We start from the raw sequence: 19,680 nt of genomic DNA on the forward strand, positions 1-19,680 counted from the left end.
CTGTTGTGGTCATTCAAACAAGGAGATGGATTTGTAGGTTAACTAAAGAGGAGGTCTGCAACATGTGTTTAACCCACATTCTTTGGCTAACACTGGTTTCAGGTCTTTTCATTTTTTTTATTTTTATGGCTCTGTATATATTTCCTACATACATTAATGGCCCAGTTATGCTGCTATAACTATTTGTTAAACCCAGGTAAGGCAAAAGGAATTCAGGTCAACCTCTATATCATAAGAACATAAAGAAGAGTCCTACTAGATCAGATCAGTTGTCCATCTATTCCAGGGGTGTCCAACTCTGGCACTTCAGATGTTCATGGACTACAATTCCCATCAGCCCCTGCTGGTATGGCCAATTGGGGTGCTAGCAGGGGCTGATGGGAATTGTAGTCCATGAACATCTGAAACATCAGAGTTGGACACCTCTGATCTAATCCAACATCCCATCTTAGACAATGGCCAAACAGTTATTCTGGAGGGCCAACAACAGGGTCCAAAGGCCTTCCCTCTGATGTTTTTTTCCTGGCACTGGCATTCAGAGATTTGCTGCCCCTGAACATGAAGGTTATCTGTAGTCACCATAACTATGAGTCACTCACAGACATGTCATAATGCCCCATTATAAAGCACCCCAGCTTGGATGCTTTATAAGGATGCAGATACAGTGTTGTAAGCCTCTTCAGTGATACGACTACAATGCAATTCGACAAGTAGCTTAATTTGTTCACAACAGAAACACAACAAAACCATCCTTTCCAAAGACAACATCCCAAAATTTCAAGCAATTAAGCTGTGCCTTGACTGGACATTACCCAAGGTTAGCCCTACTTTCCTACAAAACAGGTACAAGATAGATTAGAAATACAAGAACTGTAGACAAACTAACTTTCAGCTAACTGTGATCCTCATTTTCACTACCTCTTCTGAAACATCTCAGGCAATTTCCTCTTCTGCCACCAGCACAAGCTCAACCCTCAATCAGAGGATTGTAATTCTTCCCTGATCTCTATCAACTACATTTTTACCCTAGTCCTTTTCCAGAGAGCTGAGGCTGCATTACAGTTCTCCCTCCATTTTATGCAACAATACTATTAAGTAGGCTAGGATGAGAATGTCTTGCCTACGATCATCCACTAAGCTTCATGGTTGAGTGGGGATATGAATATAGATTCCTTGCTCCTAGTACTACACACAAACCACTACTTCACACCAGTTCTCCCCTTATAGTTCTTCTCCAATATTGTGTAGTGGTTAAGAGCATGCCACAGTGGTTGAGAGTAGTTGGACGCTAATCTAGTGAATCAGGTTTGTTTCCCCACGCATACACATGAAGCCTGCTGGGTGACCTTGGGCAAGTTACAGTTCTCTCAGAACTCTCAGTTCCACCTACCTCAGAAGGTATCTGTTGTGAGAAAAAGAAGAGAAGGAATTTGTAAGGCACTTTGAGACTCTTTGTGATTGAGAAAAGTGGGGTATAAATCCATACTCCTTTCTTCGTACTCAAAATCATTCAAAACTAAACCCAGGTTACTATTTTTTAATTAAACACACTAAAAATATAGAAAAAATGAGAAAACAACTTGAACAGCCTTGTAAATTGAATCTAAGCATGTTTAGTTGTGGAAATGTGAGCAAGCGGGAAATGAAGTTCCTGGCTGTCATGTTCATGGATCTTTTGCATATTGCAACCAGAGCCTCTGTACGGAAAAAGTACCATATCAGAATTAATATGTGGGCTCCATTCTGAGCAGCATCAAAGAAGTAATCTTGGTCTCTTTTAACCACACAAACCCGGAATACTGTGCAGGGAAAAGAAAGAATATTTTATCATATGATTTTTGTTTTAACATTTAATTAAAAAGGTATACTGCTGAAGCATTTTTAAAAGTGAACAAATTTTGACCTGGGAAAAAGGACTACAGAACTCTCAGATATCCCAAGTTCTAATCATCTTCTCCTAAGCACACAGAACAGATCTATGTTCTTCGAAAGCTCATTTAACAGATTATCCTTTATTTCTTTTTAAAATTAATTTTCATAGATTCATACATATTCATCTATGGTCATCATATTACATGTAAAAAATTTTGCATGCCTGACCTGCCTAGCCTACTTAGGTGCAGTTTTCCATGTGGTCTCAATGGTAATGAAATAGTATTGCTGAAGGCTTTGATGGCCAGAATTAACTGCCAGCCATAGATGCAGGCAAAATGTTAGGACTAAAAACTACCAGATCATGGTTACAAGGCTCGGAAAACCCACAACAGCAGTTAGTGAAATTGTTGTATGTTAAAGTATGCTTCAAGTAACTTACATTAAAAAAGAACAATATAAGGTTAGTTAAGCTAAACAGTGGCATTTTAAAGACTATTTACTGCAGCATCAGTTTTTCTAACCTCACTTTCATAAAGTGAGCTGATTCATGAAGTGAACTGACCCATAAAAGCTCACATTAAAATAGCTAATGTAAAAAAATCCTAGTGACCAACACAGCTGTATCTGTAATTATCCTAGCTAAGGGAATTCATTTACTATTTGAATTGTAAAGCAGTATGAAAATAGCAGAAACTGAAGCAAAATAATTATGTCAAAGCTACCTAACAAGCTGAATGAAAGTCCAAGGAGAAATTCTTCTTTTCTAATGGAAAAAAGTAGAAAACAATTTTACAATGCTAAGTATCTGTTTTCTGACCCATCAACAACAACATGCATCTCTCTGCACCACAGAGGTTATTTATAGCATGGCTTTTTATTATAAACATACCAGTATTCAAAACCTGATATACATATCCTGGCATCAGAACCCCAAAATGAAAACCACATCTGTGATGCACTGGTAGCAATTCATAACATAGCATCTCTTTTAAAAAATTAAAGATTTGTTAGAGGCCTAGATGTTGGAGGTCTTAGAATTCTGTGGTAGAATATCTGAAGTTTTTGTGTACCAAAACATCAGACAATGATTTGTACTTATAAACTTTCTCGGAGTGTTCTGTTGAATCGGCTGCTCAAGGCACTGAATATGGTTGTCATTAAAGGTAACAACCAGAAGGGGAGGTATCTCTCTAGAATACTTAAAAATGCTTCCATGAATTACCCCGTATATACTCGCGTATAAGTCGACCCGCATATAAGTCGAGGCACCTAATTTTACCACAAAAAACTGGGAAAACTTATTGACTCGCGTATAAGTCGAGGGTGGGAAATGCAGCAGCTGCTGGTAAATTTCAAAAATAAAAATAGATGCCAATAAAATTACATCAATTGAGGCATCAGGAGCCTAAATGTTTTTGAATATTTATTTCAAAGAAAAACAGTAAAGTGGCTCTGTAAGTGGAAAAGAGGGTCAACAAGAACAATATGGTATCAACAATAACTTTAAAAGTACAAAAAACCTCAGCTCAACCAGCAACCAAGAGTTAAAATCCTCCAAAATTGGATTCCTCATCATCATCTGTATGTCCAAATGTAACCCAACTTAGATTTTAAGAGGGATATTATCAGAAATGGAAAATCTATTATTAGCTTCCATTGTAAACAATGGGGGATGGGGCATCCCCTTTGGGGGTCAATAACTTTGGATCCCCTGACCCAAACTTCACCAAACCTGGCTGGTACCATAAAGAGACTCTCCTGATGAGACCAGCCAGGTTTGGTGACGTTTGGTTCAGAGGGTCCAAAGTTATGGACCCTCAAAAGGGTAGCCCCATCTACTAATAGCTCCCATTGAAAACAATGGAGAATGGGGGCACCTCATTTGGGGGTCCATAACTTTGGACCCCCTGAACCAAACTTTACCAAACTTGGCTGGTATCATCAGGAGTGTCTTCTGAGGGTACCCTGAAATTTTGGTGCCGCTAGCATACAAACTGCACCCCCTGCTGGCCAGCAAAGTAAAAACACAAAAAATTTTTAATGACCCGCATATAAGTCGAGGGGAGCTTTTTCAGCATTAAAAATGTGCTGAAAGATTCAACTTATACATGGGTATATACGGTAGTATTTTCTATTTTAAAAATCTCACTGGATATTTTATACTGATATATTTTAAGGACTGGGGTAGAAAAGTAATGAAAGTCAAAATCAATGGATCTCTGACGCTATTTTGTACTACAGTCAGCAGCAGGAGTCCATCGCAGCAAATATTGCTATCATAAGGTCATTCTAAATTATTATGTTGTAAGGACTGGGGTAGAGAAGCATCATGGAAGTTTTATACAGATACAATACTTGCATTGTTATTGCAGTATGAATGCTTTCAAAACCAGTTATTTTATGTCCAAGCCAACACTTTAAACACCGTTGGCAAAAACCAGCAAAAAATAAATAAATGAGAAATCCTTGGACCAGGCCTCAATAAATCTACCCAGGAGATGGGAATTGGGGTGGTGGTACTTATCTTTTCGACAGACAGCTTTCCCCAAGATTTCTCATTGCAAAACACAAAACAACATGAGGGATTTCTCTCAAGTTCTCTGGAACGCTCAAAAGAATTACAGGAGAAAAAAGATAAGTAGCATCCACTAAATGTGGGCACATAACAGACGAAAATATCAAAAACAAATTATAATCTATTCACATCTGGACAGATAACAGACTAAATGTGGGCAGATTAACAGACGGAGAGCTAAATGTTCTCCAGGGTTTCAGGAAGAGTTATTAGGTAACCAGGAGGGGATGTATCTGTGTAGAATACTTAAAAATGCTTCCATGAATTAGTATTTTCTGTTTTAAAACTCTCACTGGGCATTTTGTACTCCTGATATATTTTAAGGACTGGGGTAGAAAAGTAATGAAAGTCAAAATCAATGGATCTCTGACGCTATTTTGTACTACAGACAGCAGCAGGAATCAATCGCAGCAAATATTGCTATCTTAAGGTCATTCTAAATTATTATGCATGTGAATTGAAATAAATGATTCAAAACAAATGTCCAGAATCTCAAATTTAAGTAAAGGACTAAATGTGGTAGGTGCATAACAATGTACTTATTGGATATAGGTCTCTAATATTCATCTACCTGTAATGCTGTATGTATTACAATGTATTCAGTGACTACAGGTTGCCATAACCAACAGCTGACTTTTGGTCATGTCAAAATCCACTTCACCAGACAATGCAGACACTTGTAGGAGTACAACTGAAAACTAGATCAGGAGGAATCTAGAAATTGAGAATCACCGATTCTGACTGCTGCAAGAGAGCTACCTATTACTTCACAACCCAAAATCTGTACAAACTGAAAATACAATTTGTGCAGCATACAAGTATTGGTCCTAATTTTTGAAGATCACTCCACTGAAGAAAATCATCATTTTTACCTGCATCACTAAGTTTCCATCTACCTGTAGTCCTTTTCTCACACATTTACAGATGCTAACTTCCTTGTGTTGAAACAATGGAAAGCTTGAAGTGTGGAATCCAGGGGAACCCTTGACCAAGAGAACAAACTACCCTTGACCAAGAGAACAAACTACCCAAAACTTAGCTTTTCAATGGTGAATAACTGCACTGAAAATTCTGAGACATGTATCAAATACACAGAACAGTAATCTTTCATCTTTCAGCCATCGAAATGTTTGGGATAAGTATCAAGGTAACATCTATGCACATAGATATCCAATTATATTCTGATTACATGATTTTAAGGAACACTGAAATGAACCTCATGCTGTTAAACTATTTTCTTAGCAAGCACCTTATCATGTAACAAGAAACCAGGAACAAATCTGCAAAACAAACGTTTGTGGAACGAGGTAAACGGAGTCACAGATGACAGGACTTAAAGCATTATTTTAGGAACAATGAGTTGAGTTTCATTAGTTTCATTGCATGTTTTTTATATGAAAGTCTGTAGTGGTTAGAGCAGCCATTCTCAACCAGGGTTCCCTGGTACCCTGGGGTGCTGTGAGCATGTCCCAGGGGTACCGCGGCAACACTACCGCCCCCCCCCTCATTTTTGTGGTGTCTCCCACCGGCGCCAGCAAGGACATGGAGCTGGCCCATGGGGCAGGGCCTGCCACAAGGTCAGCAGCCACCCCCCCAGTGCTACCCTTCACCCTGGGAGGGGAAGGTGGGGGGTGTGGCAAGCAGGGGCAATGGGAGGGGAAGGTGGAGGGTGGCGGCAGGGGTACCGTGAGATATGAAGAGTGAGGTCAAGGGTACCCTGACCTCGAAAAGGTTGGGAAACACTGGGTTAGAGCAACAGACTCTAATGTGGAGAACCAGGTTCGATTCCCCCTTCTCCACATGAAGCCTGCTGGCTGACCTTGGGTAAGTCATATTTCTCTCAGAACTCTTACAGCCCACATGGAGGTAGACAATGGTAAACCTCCTCCAAATGTCTCTTGCCTTGAAAACATCATGGGATTACCATGTCAGCTGTGACTTGACAGCACAGACACATGCACACAAGTACTGGTAAGAACTGACTAAGTTTACTAAGCAGTTTTCAAGTCTTTTAAAGTCACTTTGCTCCAAATATTCAAGTGTTTAAAACACTGAACATAGAGATGTGAAGGCTCAAGTGGAGGTGGGGGGGTACCACAACAAAAGTCTGGAGAAACAACTTCTCTACATTTTCCAAACAAAAAGTTGGAAATTTGGGGAGCACTAAAAATAACTCCTATTAAAATTTTATCATTTGGAATTAGTAAATCCTATTAAGACAACGTTCTACTCATTTAAATGTGTACTATGCATTTTGTTATCTAAGATTCTTTGTATAACATAGACATACATTATTTAAATATATTATTTAAAGTTACTATCTGGTTCACAAGCAGCATGCAATTATGTGTACAGAGATAATATTCTACTGAAGAGCTCATTTGCTTTCAATATTATAAACTTTTACTTGAGACACAAGTGTGATACTGAATGAGATCATGTCTATCTAAGCAATACTTTCTTCTGTTTACTTTCAAAAACTGATCTCTATTTCTTAGCTCTTCAATGGCAAAGACTAATTACAATTAGTAAAATTTGATGTGTAAAGTTAAACATTTATGCCTAATAAAGGTTTTGGAATGGATTGGAAGTTAAACATGATGTGTACTATGCTATTCAAACAGTAAAATAAATTTATGATTAAAATATGCTTGCAAAAGTTTCAGATTTTTCCAAAATTCCATTGCCCTCATCCAAAATAAACCAGACAACATTTGGTTTTCTTCCAAGGCTTCTGGAAAGTTTTCCTCTCCAAGTTAGCATCATCATTATTTGAACACACTAATTACATGTTATACAGATACGCTACTCTATGGCTTGCAAATACACTTAAAATTCTGATGAAAGCAGTACTGAACGGATTTCATTGATAAACTTTATGTACAATTCACAATTCTTCAGGAAAGACACCGTCCCCACCTGAATTTGGAGTGATTCTGACAGACTGAAGCTAATACTTAAAATCATCTAACACAAGTGTAAAATAATAAGGCAAGACAATAAACAAGTAAGTAGGCACATTATTGATATTCAGAAGTTCCGATAAACTGAATTAAAGTGATTAATAAGATACTGTGCCAAGGAGGATGAAATTGAAATACTTCAAATGCCAGAAATCATAAAAGGGATAAAACACCTTAACATAAGGAAGCAAATTTAGGTTAAATAGTTTGAAAGCCTCAAAATATCACTTCATAGTCAGAAGAACGTACTTTGTAGGCACAGGGAAAAGACTTCTTTACACACAGATTTTCACACAGCACATGCTTCCCCTTCCCCCAAGTACATGATCAGCAAATGGTTGTTACACCATAAAGCCTATGAAACCCACTAATAAATGACTGCTCTGAATCCCACTGAAATACACTAATAGTTCAATAAAACATCCGTCTATAAGGTTTATAAGTGTATGCTGACATGTAGCTTCCTGAAAATTGTTATTCATGTTTTTATTCCAACTAAAGTCATCTATGCTTAAGGATGACAGCAAAGCTACAAACGTATCCAGACAAATCCCGAATGCACAAGAGTGCTCCCACACGACATTGGTTTTTTTCTATATTTTTGGACAAATTCCGTTAATGATACCTCAATTATGCCAAAATTTCTATAGAGATTTTGATTTGAAATGCTGGTTTGGGTCAGATTTCTAACAAGCTGGCCATGACAAAAAAAAAAAGGCTTCATCGTCGGAAATCACGGCCGGAACAAGCCAATTCATGCCCGCCCCCCCCCCCTCCCTCCCTCCAATAACAAGGCAAACTGCTGTTTCACTGAGCCGAGATGAACTACGGATGGGGCAATTTCATGTCTCGATGTTAACTAGGTGCTGATCCAGTCGATGTACTGGCTGAGACAGTGTCACCTCACTGTCGGAAGGCAGAAACGCCCATTCTTCAGTAGAGCGGGAGGCACAGCTTCCCTCTCCCACCTTCAAGGGAGGTGAGTGGCGTTTCTCTCTTTGTCCCCCTCCCCCTCCCCCTGTCTTCAGCGATTCGCAGCGGCTGCACCGGGACGCCGGCATCTTACCCATCGTAAGCCCCGCCCCTACAAGGGAGGAGAAAAAGGCGACACGCAGTTCTGCCAATCATCTTACTAGGCCTTTCCTATCCCTCCCCCACCCCACCGGAACGTCTCCGCCTTCTTCGAGCCTGATGGGCAGGCAGCATTTCTTACCGTCCCGGGAGGTGCCCATGAGCTGGTCCAACATCGCGCGCATTTGGGCCTGTGCCGACATTCTGGAAGTGCACGGGGCCCGCGAGGGCCGGCCTAGTCCCTGTAAGCCCCGCCCACAGCGGCCTAGAAGGTGTCGAGCCCGACGCGGCGGTTGCTTTTCTCAGGAACAAGCTCAGTCAGAATCGCCCTTTCTCTCTCTCTTTAAGGCCGTCGTAGTTACAGTAACGCCTTCCGCTCTTGTTTGACAGGGAGGGCGAGTGACCGCCTGAGGCCTGTCTGTGTCGGAGGTCCTCGGGTCCCCAGTGCTCTCCCCCTTCACGCCTGCCTCACTAAGGCGCGCGCGTTTCCAGACGGTAACGGACATCCGCGCGCACGCGCCATTCTCCCGCCTACCCTGACGGCTAGTAGTTCACTGATTGGCCAAGCCGAGCGTTTTGCACCTGTAACGTAAGGCGTCTTCGCTGATTGGCCTCGAGAAACCGTCGCCCTGCAGATCGGCGCTCAAGATGATTGGAGGCGCAGCCCACGGCCTCTTTCTATGACGTTTCTCAATCGGCTCGGCATCACTGGCAACAATTGATTGAGTTAAGAATACCCCTCCCCCGCGTTTAGGAAAACGAGTTCATTTGTATCGAAGCTTTACAAAATTCAATATGTAGCGAAACCGTCGCCATACTGGGAGTGGTGCTGAAGCTTGCCCTCGAAAGTAGAACTAACTAAAAATACAGTTTGAAATGGGGGCCGTTGGCTGAGGATGTGCCGGATTTACATTCCCTCTCAAAGCCATGGAGGGAGATTCCTGGGACTTTGCATCAAAGATGGAGGAGATCATATCACTTGTGAAACAAATGCAGAATGCAGGAAATCTGGATTCAAGAATTGAAAATCTAGTAACAAGGATTAATGAATTGCAGCAAGCCAAGAACATAATGAATGAGGAGCTCTGTGAGGCAAATGAACATAATGCAGAACTTCAGAAGGAGCTGGAAAAATTGAATGAAGAGGAGTTGAGGCTTGAGGAAATATTGAACAAGAAGAAAGCAATTCGACAGAATATGGAAAGGCACTCTGAAGAGAGAGAAGCAGAGATGAAGAGACAACAGGAAATGAACCTGGAAAGTAAAGAGAGAATTGACGATCTAGAGGCCAAGATTCAGGAGGAGAAACTGAAGCAAAGGAAGCAGAGAATGCAATTTGAGCAGCGACTTGAAGAGTTAATGGAGAAGCACAAGAGCCTCTGGGAGTGTCATGTTAGAAAGAAGCCAGTGACTGAAGAAGACAAAGAGCTTTTGCTTGCTGAAGAAAAACAGATCCAAGAGAAAGTAGCTTATCTTCAGGATGAATTAGATTTGCTGAAGTGCTCTCCCTTCAGTGAAGAGATAAAATTTCTCAAGAGTCCTGAGGCAGCTTGTTCCATGGAACTGTTTCAAGAGGAAAATAAGAAAGCAAAAGAGTATTTGGAAGCAAGCTCCAAGAAGAATTCTGACTTGCAGGAGAGATGTAGGAGACTAAAAGCAGAGTTGGAAAACTTAGGGGTGCAGGTTGGAGGCCCCAAGGACGACTAATTGGTTTCTGGGCACCATAGAGTAGGTTAATGGGATCAGGAGGCAGACTGGACATTCACTGAATGCTGGCCCAAGTATAGGACATCTATAATATTGGCTGATAAGAGAAAACATTGTTTTTGACGTTCAGATAAATCTTCATCTGTGGGGAATACTGGGCTTCTTGCTCCATTTTCAGCTTTGACCATTGTTATTGAGAGGAATTTATTAATCTGTTAATAAAGAAGTTCTACTGACTCTCTCAAAAAAAAGAAAAGAAAGTAAAACTAACAAGAATTCGGGTTTCTCTTCTGTTTGGTTACAAAGTCCAATGGCCCTGGTCCTGGTTGTTAGCCTGCTGTGCAAGGCTTCTGGGACATTAAGGACTACACAATTTATTGCAGCTTAAGTTTCTGTAGACTGAAGTGCTCTTTGTTACATGCTTTTGGTAAAATCTCAGATAGCATATCCATACCTGAACAAACCTTGCCACATGAATGTCATGTAAAATAAAGTCCACCTTAAGATTAACAAAATTTATTTCAATATGAGTTTCCACAAGTCACAGCTCATTCTTCAGACATGTGAAGGGAAAATTGTACTGGGAAATATGAGGAAGGCTGGTGGAAAGGAGCCAAGGCTTGGTGTGAATTACACCATAAATCTTCCAGGTGTAAATGCTTGGTGTAAGGGAAAAAGAAGGAGCTGATGTATCTGAGAAAGTGTGGTGTTACTGATAAATGTTAGTGTTATGATGCCATTGGACTTTTATTCTGTTAGTGCACATCTATCTCTTTGCAATTAAATCCTAGGAACTGCAAAAGGTGTAGTCAGTGACTTGGCTACACAAAACTGAAACGTATAAGATTATGCTGCTTGCGTTTAATGGGTTTTTAAGCTCCATCTAGATTTTTCGATATTTTCTAAATGTATATACATTCAAAATTAAAATAAAGAAATCAAACAATCACCACCAACATGTTTATAACCACATTTCCACTTCATATAATCATCAAAAATCACAAACAAAACTAGTATGCTCCACTAAAAGAGGATTTTTGTGCACATCTTTTAACATCTAGGAAAATATGGTATTTTACAGCCCTCCTACAGAGAGCTATACCATAGAGATTGAAAAGGCCTTTGACCTGGCAGAAGAGATTCACAATTCCTGAAGTTCTAGTATTAAAAACAGCAGCTGCATGGAGGACCTTAGCTTATGGGCTTGTACAGAAAAGCAGCTTTTGATGTAAGTGGGTACCAGGCCATAAAGAGCTTTATAAGGAAGAACCAGTGTGTTACAGTAATCCAACCTAGAGGTTACAGAAACATGGGTCTCTACGACTAGCTCAGACTACATGGAAAAAAGCCTTTAAATGAAGTGCTGATTATAAAACATTTCTAAATACCATACCAACACACTCCTCCAAGGGCAGAGCTGGGTCCAACAGTATACCTAAACATTTAATTCTATCCGACAAATGAAAATCATAATACTCATTATTAGAAATCTATCACGTTAGACTGGGTTCTGTGAATGCCTGGATGTTTATGAGGGCCTCCACAAGTAATTTGTAAGGACAGAGGTAAACTTGTGAAAAAATGGATAGCCTACCCACACAAATCACACTGTGCCCAGTGCTACATAGTATTTTTATCAATTACTTGGATGATGGAATAGAGGGCATGCTAATCAAATTTGCAGATGACACCAAATTAGGAAGGGTAGCTAATACCCCAGATGACAGGGTCAGAATTCAAAATGACTTGGACAGATTAGAGATTGGACCAAAAACAACAAAATGCATTTCAACAGAGATAAAGTTAGGCAGAAAAAAATGAAATGCACACATAAGATGGGCAACATCTGACTTGACAACAGTACATGTGAAAGGGATCTGGGAGTTTTAGTAGACCAAAAACTGAGCATGAGTCTGCAGTGTGATGCAGGAGCCAAGCAAGTCAATGCAATTCTGGGATGAATTGATAGGAGTGTAGTGTCTAGATCAAAGGACATCACAGTACCACTCTGTTCTGCATTGGTCAAACTTCACCTGGAATACTGTATCCAGTTCTGGGCACTGCAATTCAAGAAGGATACTGACAAAGCTGGAACAGCTCCAGTGGATGGTAACCAAAATGGTAAAAGGTCCGGATTCCATGCCCTATAAGGAGCAGTTTAGGGAGCTAGGTATGTTTAGTGTAGAGAAAGTTAAGGGGTGACATGATAGCCATGTTTACATATTTGAAGGAATGTCACGTTGAAGATGGAGCAAGCTTGTTTTCTGCTGCTCCAGAGACAAAGACAAGGAGTAATGGATTCAAGGTGCTGGAAAAGAGATTCCAATTAAACATTAGGAAGAACTTCCTGATGGTAAGGACAGTTCAACAGTGGAATACACTGCCTTGGAGTGTAGGGAGTCTCTTTCTTTGGAGCTTTTTAAAATCAGTATCAATTGCCAGGTACATTAATTATATTGCTAATTTTCCTGCACTATTCAACTCCGAGTTCAATGACACCTTTAGGACAAACAAGTTGTTTTCCTCTTGGCTTACCTAATTTTAGTATATGTAGATAGAATACCTGACTTGGACTACAGTGATGTAGGTTTAAATTCTATTCAACCACAAAACTCACTTAGTGAGCCTGCAGTGATCACTGTCTCAGACTGTTGTTACTTGAACCACAGATACTCAAATGTGGAAATATTTGAAGACTGGTATAAGAACATAAGAACTAGCCTGCTGGATCAGACCAGAGTCCATCTAGTCCAGCACTCTGCTACTCGCAGTGGCCTACCAGGTGCCTTTGGGAGCTCACATGCAGGATGTGAAAGCAATGGCCTTTTGCTGCTGCGGCTGCTCCCGAGCACCTGGTCTGCTAAGGCATTTGCAATCTGAGATCAAGGAGGATCAAGATTGGTAGCCAGAGATCGACTTCTCCTCCATCAATCTGTCCAAGCCCTTTTTAAAGCTATCCAGACACAAATATTCCCCTAAGAATATTTGTATATAAGTATTTAATTCACGCAAATATATTAATTGGTTATCTTGCTGGTTTTTATGATTTGTTACATCTTTTATGGTGTGAGGATTATGCTAACTATGGTTATATACTATTGATGAAGACTTTGTGCCAAAATGCATTGGCATTGTTTTATTGTATTCGGCAGTCTGTTATTTTATTATATGTGCACAATTGCTGCCTGCTTTGGATTATTTCATACATTCAATTACCTGTGTTATGTTTTGTGCACATAATTGAATTTCTTCATTACACACACACACACACACACAATTGGCAAGGCAACTGAACAATCATTTATATATATATCTTTAGTTTTATCACTACAGGGTGAACATGAGCATTGAATGAAAAACACAAGAAGAAGAACTTGCAGGCAATTGCTCCATCTGTACATGAACATTGAAAGCAATTCAATTAACCACTACTATTAAATAAAAGCATTTTTACTTAAAGTTCTTTTAAGATTAGCAAATTATTTCATATCTATGACTCCCAACCTTTCCCTCCAGGCTGGTGAGGTAGCTTAAGGCCCACGAGCCCAGCCACTTCTTCTGGTGAACGCTCTCCACTGCCATGATATTCTTGATGCAGTGCTCGGTGCTTACGGACACTGCGCAGAAGACAGAGATAAGTGGTAGCCTGGAAATGTAGATCATGTTGGGCCCTGCATAATTTTTCACTGGTTACCTGAAGAGAAAGAATGGAAATGAACACAAGAAACTTGTTACAAATGTAGAATTTTTATTCTAGAATTTTACTCAAAAAGCTAAGTAACTTTTAACACACTGCTCCACAAGCAAGAAAGCATACTGCTTATGCAACACAATGTGAAATTTAGCTATGAATGTTTACAGGGGAAGGAGGGAGCTAGAATGGACATGGGAAATAATTTGGCTCTGGAAATTAAAACTTGGAAGAAAGCAAAATGCACTTCAGTTTTCTAAACTATCCTCTCTAGAGTGCTCAGACAGGTAATACTATTAAAAGCGCCATTAAACAGCTAAATAATACACATTTAAGTGTTAAGGTTACAATCCTTGTTCACACCTACTTAGAAGTTCCACTGAAATTGGTAGAATCTACTTCTGAGTAACAACACTGGTGATAATTTCAGATAATGCATTATCTGAATGAGGTGTTACTCTTTGCCAGTTTAGATTTAAGAAGCAGCATGATCTAGCGAAATTCAAGTATTACTGCTGTGGGGGTGCCAGTGAAAATACCTCGACTTTTTTTTTACCCCCAATGACGCAGTTGCTGTATATCAAGATCTTTTTAACTGGTAGAGCAATGAAAGCAGCCTCAGTATCCTGGAAGAGCCCAACCTGCAGGTTCTCTTGTATAAAAACCCAGGGAAAAAAACATGGCTACAGCAATTAATGGTTGCCCACATGAGAGGTGTTTTCTACAAATGAATGCTAATAGAATCTCTATTTTAATTTTGTTCAGCTTTCATATCTTGACCATCACTTAGCCATAATATGACATGTGTCCAAAAAAAAGCGAGAACATCTCCAGAGTTTTGACAAATGTCTAGAACAACCTTGGTGGTTTCCATAGAGCCTAAATATTTATTTTATTTTTTGTTATTAAATTTATATACCGCCCCTCCGCCAAAGGGATCTGGGCGGTGCACAACAGAATTATATAACAAACAATAAGTAATATAGGTCTGAGGAAGCTATTTATCCCATTTGGGGAAAGAACTTCACACAGGGCTCTTCCCCAAAATTGGTTCAGCCCATGATACCTCCCTCAACCCAGGTTTTTAAAAAATCGCTCAACTAGCGATCTTTCTGGAGAAACCAAAGAACGGTTTGCAGTCGCTTCATGGAGGGGTGAAATCTCCAGAGCAAAGAGGGGAAACCAATGTATTGTCGAAGGCTTTCACAACCGGATGGTTTTCCAGACTGTGTGGCTCTTGTTCCTAACGTTTCACCTGCATCTGTGGCTGGCATCTTCAGAGGTGTATCACAGAGAGGTCTGTTATAAATTGTGTTATACACTGTGAAGATGCCAGCCACAGATGCAGGCGAAACGTTAGGAACAAGATCTACCAGACTGCGGCCACACAGGCCGGAAAACACACAACAACCAGGGAAACCGAGTTCATTAATAACGTGGTTTTTTAGGACTAACCAAACGAGGCTGGTTTCTGTACAGCACTGTACTGTGCAAAAACCACTCTCGTTTGGTTGGTCCTAAAACACGGCGATTGCCCAGCGCGGGGAAAGGGCTGCAGAGGCGAAGCCATCAAGGTAATTAACATTCAGAAAAAAGTGATCTGTTGCAGGAATGAGTCCCGAAGTAGCTGCAGCTTCCTCCCCCACATCGATATACCCGATGAGCGCGGAAGGCCTCCTTCAAATACAGACAAGCCGCCATGCCTTGGTACGAACGACCAGCCTCCGATTTAGCATAACGAAGCTCACGCAAGAGGCAACGGAAAGTGCGCAAAGGCAGCCCCAGGGCCGCCATTTTCCCCCTGTGAGCGTTTCTCACGTTCTCAGCCAATAAGGGTGTTCCATTGGTCCATGAAGCGGAAGCTCCGCCTCTGTCCCGCAAGGATCCGGAGCAATCCAGCCAGGAGCAATCCAACTCGGAAGTCTTGTCGTCTAACAGTTATGGAGCCTCTGATTTCCGGCGAAGCGCAGAAGGCTTCTGTGGAAGTGAAGTGGACGCCATTTTCCTTTGACAGCTAGAAGTGTTTTTTCCGCCGATTTGAACTCATTGTTATTTTTGTAGCCTCTCGCCCCGAGTCTTTTTATTGACTGGAACCGCATCTCAGTAGCAAAATCAATAAAGAGGAATTCAGAAGGTACTACTCTACAGGTTATGGATCAAAGCCACTGGAGAGGTTTCTTCCAGCTGGCTTCGATGAGAGTATCGGAGAAAAAGCAACTGGCTGACAACCTCCTTTGTATTTTAATTTTTATTGCCTTTCGAGCCATGTGAGTTGCCTTGGAGATTTTTGGATCAAAACCAGTATATGTAATGTAAATAAACATGTGTGTGTGTGTGTGTGTGTGTGTGTGTGTGTGTGTGTGTGTGTGTGTATAGTTTCTTACCTAAGGGAAGCTGCAGCAGATTAACATGGCAACCCACGTGGAATTATGATATCAGATAAAACGGTGTTCATCCTCTGAAGAGCTGGATTCTGACCAAATAGTGTTCGCAATATTTTACACACGCTAATGCACCATAAGCGAAACACGCGACTATAAGAGTGCAAACTGTAATCACGCGAGAGTACACAAGTATTGGATTGTGAAGGAGACGAAGCATAATTATGTTTCTTGACCTTAAAATGCATAAAAGTATAAACGAAGTTAAGGAATGTAGAAGAAAAAAAGCTCACCCCAGATGGGACTCGAACCCACAATCCCTGGCTTAGGAGGCCAATGCCTTATCCATTAGGCCACTGGGGCTGCGATAGCTGAATGTCTTTTAATTGTATACTTATACCTTAGCCAGAAGTCCTTTGTGGGCAGTTTCTACGTGATTCCTGTGATGTTTCGCAAAACGAAAAGTTGCTTCAAAGATTTTTTGGTAGGTGTACGGTAGCAAACATGAAAAGAATTAAGCTTCGAATACTTCACGTTAGAAGTAATTGGAATCAATGTAAAACGGCGGGTAACGAAAGGTCACGTGAGGCGCTACTTTACCTAACGGGATTGAAATAATCATTCTTCTTCCATAAAAGTGAATTTGTTCACTTGTTAATTTGTTCATTTCCGTTTAAATAGAAACCTGGGTGGCTTAGACTCCAGGTGAACATGTAAAGGAAAAAGAAAATTAAAACCATTTTATGATTTTTTAATTTACATCCTGTATAATATGCTTTCCTCAGAGTGAATCAATACAGTAAGTAGGATAAGACATCCAATAAATGATGCAATAGGATTAGGAGTGCAGAAATCTGAAACACAGCTGAACTAAAACATAAAGGCACATGTTAAGCTATGCAGAGATTACACAGTAGGTTCACACATATAGTAGGAAATCCCTATAATTTATTAAAGCATCTTTCTGAATCCTTTCATTATAGCATAACCCTATTGCATGCGTAAAACTGCCCTCCTGAATAGTTCAGTTTTGCCTAGTTAGCAAAATACCCGGAGAATAAAAGTCCAAAAGGCTCCTGTTGTTGTTAGGCTCCCTGAGGCCAGCTCTGATCAGAAAAGTGGGGGCTACAACAAAGAATGAATGAATAGAGGGAAACATTCGGATAAGTTTTTCTGTCACCGTGGGTGGAGAAGTGGTTCTGAAGATACAAGGGTCAAAAGTCATGGAGGACTTTGTATGTGATACCCAGCACATTGAACTGAGTCTGGTTACTGATGGGGGGCTGCAGAATGGGTGTCATAGAAATGTTCCGTTAGTCTCCTGATAAATTCTGCACCAAATGGAGTCACCAAGTTTGATGGGAAGCTGAGGTAAAGTGCATGACAAGAGTCCAGCCTTGGTATTACTGTAGTGTGGACCAAGGTGTAGGGGTGTGTGTGTTTTGTAGCTGCATTACCTTGATTCTTCCACAATGATGCTGGATCCAGTATAACTCTAGGCTCTTAAGGGTTAGCTGAATTCCATCAAGGTGGGAAGTACAATGTCATTCAAGATCTCTGCTTTCCAACCAATAATACCTCTGTCTTCTTAGGATGTAGTTTACATTTGTTCACTTATAGTTATTTAAGCACAGCAGACAAGCAGCAATTCAGGACCTCTACAGCAGAATGTTTGAATAAAAAGATATATAGCTGAGTCCCATTAGCATATTAATGACAGGAACTCCCAAACTACAGATGATTTCTCCTAAGGACTTTACATAGAGGTTAAAAAGCTCAGGAGATAAGTTTGTTTGTGGCCTGTGGAATCCTAAAGGACAGGTCCCACACTGGTGAATTGGTCTCCAAAGGCAATCCTTTTTGCCTAGGCAGCAAACAATTATTTGAACCAGGCCAAAGCACTCTGGCCCCTTCCGCACACACAAAATAATGTGTTTTCAAACCACTTTCACAACTGTTTGCAAGTGGATTTTGCTATTCCGCACAGCTTTAAAGAGCACTGAAAGCAGTTTGAAAGTGCATTATTCTGCATGTGCGGAATGAGCCTCTGAGTGCCTGAGGAGCATGGGTTGGTGACTGATTTGATATTTTTAATTCAAACTTTAAAAAAAAGATGTTTCATAGCAGAATCCTCTATATTTACTAAGGACTCAAACTTAGTAAGTTCAGTGAAACTTCTCCTAAATAAGGGTCAGGGACTACACCTCTAGCCCTCTTTGTTAAAGAGATATTAGGAAATAGGCTTGCCAACCTCAAATTGAGGCTTGGAGTTGTCCCAGAATTACAAATGATTTGAGGCCATCTGTGTTTTGAGGGGAAAGGACACAATGTTTCAACTCACTGTAACTTACTGTGAGACTATCACTTGTATCCATAGGCCTTTCAACTATAGATGTCTGGTAGAAATTTAAAAGGCAGAAAGCCTTTGTTAGGCCTGGTGTTAAATTTTGAGCTGGAAGATTAAAAAGTTAAATAACCTATAGTAAGTAATTTACTTTCTTGACTTTGTATGAGAGTAGATCCAGTTGGAAGATTCAACCTATGTCTACATTTTAACATCTGAGCTACTGCTGAATACGTTTATATTTTCAAGATATAGGAATTGAATATCTTTATAGCTGACTTTTACAAGAAATCGTTAATATCTTGATATTTCTAGTCCTTTCCTAACCAGAACTTTGACTTTTACTGTTGTTATCCTTACCTTCATGAATTACCATGAGGATACAGCAGCTTCCAATTTAGGAATGTTTCAGTATGGTCTATATATTCTTCAAGTAATCTGATAGAAATATTATGAGATCACCAGAGTTTGTGTGATCTAAGATCTAATTTTTGCTCTATCATGATCTAAAACTTATATATGCTCAATTGGGAAAGATCATAGTCTGTACCATTTGTTATTTTGTATTGCTCATATTATAAGTAATTACCTTCATTTTATTTGTAAAGCATTTTAGTAATTTTACCCTGTGTAATCTAACACTATTTCAAAGTGTCTGGTTATCTTGAACCACATATTCCATATACAATTAATTATTCTGCATTTCATACTGGTTGGGTTGTCTTTAAGGACCTTTTCCTTCTTTTTGGTTTGGCAGTAACATAAACCATTTAAAGCCCAGTATAAAAGGTCATCCTGATTTGGGAGTAATGCATGGCAAACCTTTATTTGGCTGTTGTATTATTTGTATGTTTCCAACATCCTTAGATATGGTAAGAAGACACATTCAGAGAAACAATAGTGGCACTTTAGATTCCCAAATGAACACAAATGAACATTCAGGGTGCCCATTTGCAGAGAGGTACACAGCCTGAAAGTCCTCCTTCTACGGTAATGTGGACTTTCAGTTTGAATACTTTATGTGCCAGGAAGTAATCTGAGCCTAGCTGTGAATTACTATATTTCAGTTTAAA

At 40.1% G+C, this 19,680-nt stretch overlaps 3 protein-coding genes and 1 non-coding gene across 5 annotated transcripts in view; 1 reads left to right on the top strand and 3 right to left on the bottom strand.

Moving 5' to 3' along the window:
* The window catches only part of LUC7L2 (LUC7 like 2, pre-mRNA splicing factor), a 30,160-nt gene extending 21,195 nt beyond the window's left edge, over positions 1–8,965 (bottom strand). For both annotated transcript variants that reach the window (XM_048500913.1, XM_048500914.1), the window contains exon 1: positions 8,627–8,965. In XM_048500913.1, the coding sequence (XP_048356870.1) occupies positions 8,627–8,687 (61 nt within the window). In that variant the 5' untranslated portion in view covers positions 8,688–8,965. The remainder of the gene's footprint in view (positions 1–8,626) is intronic.
* Positions 8,966–9,046: 81 nt separating this feature from the next.
* Positions 9,047–11,176, top strand: LOC125434992 (synaptonemal complex central element protein 1-like). Its single transcript, XM_048500921.1, has one exon. It carries the CDS (start codon positions 9,412–9,414, stop codon positions 10,189–10,191), a length of 780 nt encoding a protein of 259 aa, XP_048356878.1. The 5' UTR covers positions 9,047–9,411; the 3' UTR covers positions 10,192–11,176.
* Positions 11,177–13,468: 2,292 nt separating this feature from the next.
* FMC1 (formation of mitochondrial complex V assembly factor 1 homolog) lies at positions 13,469–15,717 on the bottom strand. Its single transcript, XM_048500924.1, has 2 exons — positions 15,539–15,717; positions 13,469–13,885 (listed from the first exon to the last, which is right to left on the bottom strand). Exons 1-2 carry the CDS (start codon positions 15,674–15,676, stop codon positions 13,682–13,684), a joined length of 342 nt encoding a protein of 113 aa, XP_048356881.1. The 5' UTR covers positions 15,677–15,717; the 3' UTR covers positions 13,469–13,681.
* Positions 15,718–16,553: 836 nt separating this feature from the next.
* TRNAR-CCU lies at positions 16,554–16,626 on the bottom strand. Its single transcript has one exon. It is a non-coding gene; the product is annotated as a tRNA-Arg (tRNA).
* Positions 16,627–19,680: the final 3,054 nt, after the last annotated feature.

The sequence above is a fragment of the Sphaerodactylus townsendi genome, linkage group LG06 (assembly GCF_021028975.2).
Source record: "Sphaerodactylus townsendi isolate TG3544 linkage group LG06, MPM_Stown_v2.3, whole genome shotgun sequence".
Classification (NCBI taxonomy): domain Eukaryota; kingdom Metazoa; phylum Chordata; class Lepidosauria; order Squamata; family Sphaerodactylidae; genus Sphaerodactylus; species Sphaerodactylus townsendi.

What these genes read in the sequence shown, in the direction of transcription:
- LOC125434992 (XM_048500921.1), top strand. Translation starts at nt 9,412, where the DNA reads ATGGAGGGAGATTCCTGGGACTTTGCATCAAAGATGGAGGAGATCATA.
- FMC1 (XM_048500924.1), bottom strand. Translation starts at nt 15,676, where the DNA reads ATGGCGGCCCTGGGGCTGCCTTTGCGCACTTTCCGTTGCCTCTTGCGT. An exon ending in AGGCCTTCCGCGCTCATCGG is followed by an intron (nt 13,886 to 15,538) that starts GTATATCGATGT and finishes CTTTCTCTTCAG; the next exon opens with GTAACCAGTGAAAAATTATG.